The sequence below is a fragment of the Sturnus vulgaris genome, chromosome 2 (genome assembly GCF_052056855.1).
Source record: "Sturnus vulgaris isolate bStuVul1 chromosome 2, bStuVul1.hap1, whole genome shotgun sequence".
NCBI lineage: Eukaryota > Metazoa > Chordata > Aves > Passeriformes > Sturnidae > Sturnus > Sturnus vulgaris.
The window spans coordinates 26,674,309-26,680,826 of NC_142244.1; the positions used below are offsets into that span (position 1 = coordinate 26,674,309).

At 48.9% G+C, this 6,518-nt stretch overlaps 1 protein-coding gene across 1 annotated transcript; it reads right to left on the bottom strand.

Moving 5' to 3' along the window:
* Nucleotides 1-557: 557 nt before the first annotated feature.
* NHLH2 (nescient helix-loop-helix 2) lies at nucleotides 558-4,938 on the bottom strand. The gene is made up of 2 exons (XM_088158992.1): nucleotides 4,406-4,938; nucleotides 558-2,181 (listed from the first exon to the last, which is right to left on the bottom strand). Exon 2 carries the CDS (start codon nucleotides 2,159-2,161, stop codon nucleotides 1,721-1,723), a length of 441 nt encoding a protein of 146 aa, XP_088015118.1. The 5' UTR covers nucleotides 2,162-2,181; nucleotides 4,406-4,938; the 3' UTR covers nucleotides 558-1,720.
* Between the last annotated feature and the right edge of the window lie 1,580 nt (nucleotides 4,939-6,518).

A 6,518-nucleotide genomic window follows, 5' to 3' on the forward strand; every position in this document is an offset into this window, starting at 1 on the left:
TCTGCCATTGAGTTCCATGTTTCAAATGACAAGATTTGGCAATGAAGCCTTATATAAAAAGATTTTGGTTGAGATTTTTTAAAGTAGGGAAAGGGCACAAGATTTTTCCTTGGTTTCAGTAGAATAAGACCTGCCTAGAGAAGGATCAAAGCTGAATTTAAACAAGAAAAAAAACCTCAGTACACTCAGGCAGGACACAACACATACATTTGGGTGGCAAAGCCAGACATTTCAAAGAGTGAGATAGCGAAACAGGTGCTTGCAACCATCAGATTGGATTATACAGCTTGAACTTTGGGACATGTGACCAGATACCAGTCATGATGAGACTGGGAGAAAGTAGCAGCAAGGGTCCTATGTCTGCATTTGGGCAGGGCAGCCAGCTGAGAGCAGCTGGAGCAAGGGAGCTGTGGTAGAGGGAATGCAACCCGAGTCTCCCTAGGAAGAGGCAGGTAACCTGTTGAAGCTTCCCCCATGTTACTTGAGAAGCGTTTGCAATCCTTATCCATAAGGCCATCTCTTGTCTGTCTGACAGAAGGACCAACAGGGAAAAATAATTAGGAAAAAACAGCTTTTATTTTATACTTTTATTTATATGCAAAACAGCTCACCATTCATGAGAGATATGAAAAACGCATCAGATAGAAACCAGATTTATCTATTTTCACTACAAAATATTGCATTATATAAAGCAACATAGACACACAAAAAAACCCTGAAAAAGACTAAAATCTTTGGATAGCAGATGTGGTTTTTTTTCTTTTTCTCTTTTGTCCCTAAAATGCGCTTCTTGTTTTAAGAGATTCACAGCAAAGAACATGAAACATTTTCAGGTTATAGAATTTTTTTGGTTGTCACAAAGGAAAGCAGTCCTGGATTTATTTTTCTTTCTTTTTTTTTCTTTTTTTTAAGGAAAAAATGTCCTTTCCTAAAAATATACCACACACATACACACCCACGCTCACTCCCACACACATGCATGTATAGCACACTCACATATACACCCACAAAGAAACTACATCCCTTATAAACGATCTGCAAAGTACTTTTCAGACGCAACTATAGATCAGAATAACAACAAGTTTTTAAAAAAAACCTCTCCTAGTTAAGTGCTAGTGGTTGTTGATCCCATACAAAGAAAAAAAGAAAAAAGCTCAAGAATAAATGCATTGATATATATAAAATATAAACAGGGAGGGAGGGGAGGTTTGTGGTACACAAGTGCAATATAATTGGAGGGAAAAAATAAATTAAAAAGAAAAGAAAATGAACACTGTATTGGTCCCAACAAACACTCCTAAAGTCAAACATAATATTCCACAGGAGAAAGTGTAAACACCCGACTATAGAAACCAATTGGCACGAAGTATCCAAAGTAAAATTGCCACCACTCTGAAAAATAAATAAATCTTGAAAAAAATAAATTGTCAACTCCTTCTACCATAAATAAAAAATAGTTATTTTTAACTGCACCCATGGGTAACACGTTTAAGGTCACAAGTAGATGTTTTTGGATATATATAAAGGGGCACTTGACAGCCTGAAGAGACAATCCGGTTTTACACTTCTCTTCGAAAAGCGGACTCTCGACCGGGCGGGAGCCCTCCGAGGGGGGAGCACAAGCAGCGAGGACCTCCCGCCCCGGCGAAGGCGCTGCCCGCCGTGGCCGGACCGGAGCGGCGGGACTGGGGGTCCTGGGGCTCCGGGCGTCAATCGGGCGCTACACGTCCAGCACGTGGTTGAGATAGGAGATGTAGCAGATGGCGAGGCGCAGGATCTCGATCTTGGAGAGCTTCTTGTCGGGAGGCAGGGTGGGCAGCAGCTTGCGCAGCTCGGCGAAAGCCAGGTTGAAGGCCTCCACGCGGATCCGCTCACGCGTGGCGTGGGCCGAGCGGTACTTGGCCGTGGCGCGACGCCGCCGGCGCTTCTCCTCCCGGCTTAGCGGCGGCGGGTGCAGCCCAGGCCGGCCCCCGCCGCGGCCCTCCCCGCCGCCGCCGCCGCCGCCGCCGCCCCGGCCCTCGCTGCCGCCGCCCTCGGCGGGCTCCGGGTCGGAGACGCAGCAGCTGAGCGCCTGGGCATCCGCGCCGCCCAGGGACTCCGGGTCGGAGGGCGCCGAGGACGGGTGGTCGGAGTCGGCAGCTTGGTCCGGGCTAAGCATCATCTTGGAGGGGGCGGAGGAGCCTTCCCGAGAGAAGCAGAGACAGCGGGTCAGGGCCCCGGCCCCGGGATGCAGGGGCAAGGCGGGGAGCAGGGACACGGCAAGAGACACGAGAGACATGCTGGTCCCCGCTCCCTGCCCTCGGCGCCGGTACCGCCCGACCGAAGCGGGGGGAAGAGCCGGGTGGACGAGTCGCGGCTCATTCAGAGAGTACTAATGAGAGCAATATCGGGGCTAAACGATACCCCGTCATTTAACCATCTCTTCTCTAGCGTTTGACGGTAGCTTCAGTGCCATACTTCCTGCCATTATTCCCTGCGCTTCCTTGGGTGTTTAAACAGGCCCAGAGAGCAATAGAATATTTTTTTTTTCCAAGCAAGTTAATATCCAGTGTTTCAATATTATGGTGATTCCTCCTCCCCACTCACCAGGCCCCCAATTTTAATATTGTCCTTTCTGGCCTGCCAGTTTCTGCTTAACCATTTCTCTTTCTGCAACACTCTATGGGATCCAGGCTACAGACATGATACTTTCAAATACACAGCTTAAGGCTCCACAAATATAACAAGGCCAGTGAGGAGATTTATTTCCCAAATCCCTACGGGATCTGATGTATCTGCTAGGCTCTCCACTCCTCTCTTTTCTCTGTGCTCCTTTTTTTTTTTCCTTTCCTTTCCTTTCCTTTCCTTTCCTTTCCTTTCCTTTTCCTTTTCCTTTCCTTTCCTTTCCTTTCCTTTCCTTTCCTTTCCTTTCCTTTCCTTTCCTTTCCTTTCCTTTCCTTTCCTTTCCTTTCCTTTCCTTTCCTTTCCTTTCCTTTCCTTTCCTTTCCTTTCCTTTCCTTTCCTTTCCTTTCCTTTCCTTTCCTTTCCTTTCCTTTCCTTTCCTTTCCTTTCCTTTCCTTTCCTTTCCTTTCCTTTCCTTTCCTTTCCTTTCCTTTCCTTTCCTTTCCTTTCCTTTCCTTTCCTTTCCTTTCCTGCTGCTAATCGTGCAGGTAGCAATTTGCTAGCGATCAAATGGGAATGTTTGGAGAGTTTCCGTTTCCTAAGTGTGGGATTCAAAAAGAAACAAAACCCCAAAGCAGAGACCGAACTTTCCCATCCCTTTAAATTTTCCCTCCTCTCCCCTCCCTGCGCGAAAAGAGGGGGAGGCTAAATAAATAAATAATTGCGGACGTGCCTTTCAAAAGAAAATTGAATCGTATCTTCTTGCGGCCTCACAGAGCACCATCTGTCATGTAGACAGCAATACAAATCCGAGCGCGTCCGTGGACATGCCGGCATGTAATAAAACAATACATCAGGCAACTAGTGAATAACCTTGGACACAAATGTGTGTGGTGTGTGTGTGTGTGTGTATGTGTGTGTGCAGCTGGGATGTCGAGCGAGGTGGGGACGGAGTCCGACGGAGGAGGGAACATTACATCCTCCCTTCCCCCGAATTAAGATTCCAAAGTATTTCCACATAAAGTTTCCAGGGGAGGTCCCAGTCGGGCCCCAGACCCGGTTGGGAAAAATAAACTATTATTGTTGTTGTTGTTGTCAGTAATAATAACAACAACCACACGGCAAGGAGGAATTCTCCCCAGGCAGGGCTAGAGCCAAGTCTCCCCCAACGGAGCGAGACGCGGGGCACGCCTGGTGGGGCAGAGAGGCTCCGCCGGGGTCCGAGGCTCGGCGCTCCCCGGAGTGCGCAGGGAGCCAGGATTGGGGAGTGGGAGAGAAGAGCGCTTCCCTCCTTGGGTAAGGACCCTCTCTTGCCAGAGCCGTCGGAAACACTTCCTCTTCGATTTTTAATAAGGAGCGTTAATCAGGCCCACAAGGCAGGCGTAGGGAAAAAAATAAAACATTAGTGCGCAAGTCAGGTATCAGTGATCTCGTGGGGCAAAAAGATAAAGAGGAAAGGTTTAAAATCACCTTTCAACTGGCATCCAAGGGAGGGGACTTATGCAAAAAGGATAAGAAGAAGCAGGATTTGCAAGGCGGTTGTACGAAAACGGGCAATTAAAGTGGTGGTTCCTGAAGAAAGTTGCTTAGAGGTTTCTCTATGGTGTGTGTTGAATTTTTCCCTTTGATTTGGATTTATCTGTATGGTGGGGTTTGGCGAGCTGATCCGGAAAGAGGCTTCCCCCACATTATCGTTATTATTATTACTATTATTATTATTGTTGTTGTTGTTATTATTATTATGACAGTGAACCGATGCCCCGTGCTACCTGCAGAAGGAAGAGATATTGTTAAGGCTGCTTACCTCCGTGGAGTCGTATGGATAACCTCTCTTTCCAGATCCCCTCGCCCCCTCGGCGATTCCTTTACAGTTCAAATGACTCTCCGGGAGCGGAGCATGGAAAAATTTAAAAAATCAAAATAAAATAAAATTAATTACGAGCAAGAAAGTGTCCTGCTCGAATGGGGAAAGGCAGATCTCATCCCTCGCCGCGGCCTCCAGCGCTCCAGAGATATTTGTCGTGTTTGTTTGCGGAATATAAATAACAAGTTACTTACGATGCATCAGGGGAGAAAAAGCGTTTCCCCATCAAAGTCCTCCTCCGCCCATTTGCCCGGGGTAGCGGCTGCAGCGCACCAGCGGCTTCGGCCGGTCGGTTTTAGAGGAGGAAAGTGCCTCTTTCCCTGCTTTTCTTCCTCTTCTTCCCTGACCGCGATAAATAACAAAAGGGATGCGGCGACAGCACCCGCACCGTCTGGGATTATTCCCTCTCTCCCGCCCCCACGGCCTCTCCTTCCCTGTGGCAGCCCTGCTGCTCCCGGGCCGGGCCGGTCGGGGGCCCGGGGCGCAGAGTCCGGAGCCCGGCGCAGTGCTGCCGGCTTTGTTCTGCCGCGGCCCGGCGCACAGGCACGCCGCGGGTCGGGGTAACAATGCGTCGCTCCCTTCTTTCTTCTCTGTTTTTTTTTTCTTTTTTTCTTTTTTGGGGGAGGAGGTGGGGGATTGTAACGTGAGGTTTTGTTAATTCACCGGTCCGGCGGAGAGGAGCGGGAGAGACGCCGTCGGAAAACGAATGTTTGGTTTAGTTCTTCTTCTGGTCCTTCAAGAACTGGCGAGGGGAGGAAAAGAAGGATAAACGAAACCCCCATCCGTCCCTGAGCTTCCTAACTCCTCCTGCATCTTTCGAGTGAAAAATAAAGGAAACTACGCGAACGCTGAGAAAGAAAAGCAAAACGAAATAAACGAAAATCTCGGCGCGGGTTCGGAGCGGCTGTGAGATATAACGGCGGTGCAGGACAAGGTACGCTCACATGCACAAAAAGAAAGTGCAATTTCTCCTCCCACCCTTCTCGGAGTGGCAAAGAAGCCAAGGAGGGGTGCGGAAGGTGGCAGGGGCGAGACAGATAGAAGGAGTGGAGATGGCGTGTGGATCCACTTCTCGTACCAAAGGGTTTCGCCTAGAGATGGTCGGAAGAGATAAAGGCTCAGAGAAAAGGGGGCGGCATTTTTTCCCTCTTAAATTGGTATTTAATGGGAAAGCCTATTGGACAGAAATCTGGACACGAGTCACTTAATTGGACTTGACATCTGTCACAGTGTGGGAGTTTTCACAGCCCAAATATTTTCAGCAGATCAGATTCTCGCTGAATCTGTGCCACAAATTATAACAGTCGAGAGCAGCCTATGATATAAACCCTAGCCTCTGGATATACAGTCTCTAGCCATGTTCACTTCCACTGCTGTCATCTCCCCCCACCCAAATACTGGATACCCACTGATCTAGAAAAACACCACTGGCATTTCACATGTAAGCTAATAAATAAGCTTTAAACATCAATTTGCATCATGTATACCAAGCTTGTGGAGAATCATCAGATTGGTGTCTTAGTTCATTTATTTTGGCTGTCCTCCTGCCCCCTCCTGTCTCCCACCCACCCCCAATCCCAGTGCGTGGCAGGCATGTACCTGTCAGAGCCAGGCTTCCCCATTCCCTCTGCCTCCTGCCCTCCTTGCTCCAGTGCACAGACAATGAGGCGAGGGAATCAGCCATCAGTCTGTAGCTTTTCTGCTCTCAAGAGACTGGATGGAGCCATGCCCCTTCATGCCTGAGTCAGGGGATGCCTGTGACCAAAGTGACTCCTTTTACTGTCACCCTGCTCCAGGCCCTGCCTGATGGCAATGCCGTCTCTGCTCAGATCCCCATTACCCTCCCTGCAGATCCCTTCAAATGGGTGCCATAGACACTTTTCTGGGTATAATCGTCTTCTTCCATGGCGACTTTTCTGTGCCAGGAGCCTGTACTGGTAGGCTCCCTTTGGAGTCCACAAAAAGAGATAGCAGGAGCAGTGGGTAAGACAGAGCAGAACTGATTCTGCTGCTCACCAGCAGTTCAGTGGGTGGTTCTGGGTCCCATCAGCAG

Bases quoted from the DNA above. Each gene is read 5' to 3' on its own strand.
- NHLH2 (XM_088158992.1), bottom strand. From the start codon at position 2,161: ATGATGCTTAGCCCGGACCAAGCTGCCGACTCCGACCACCCGTCCTCG.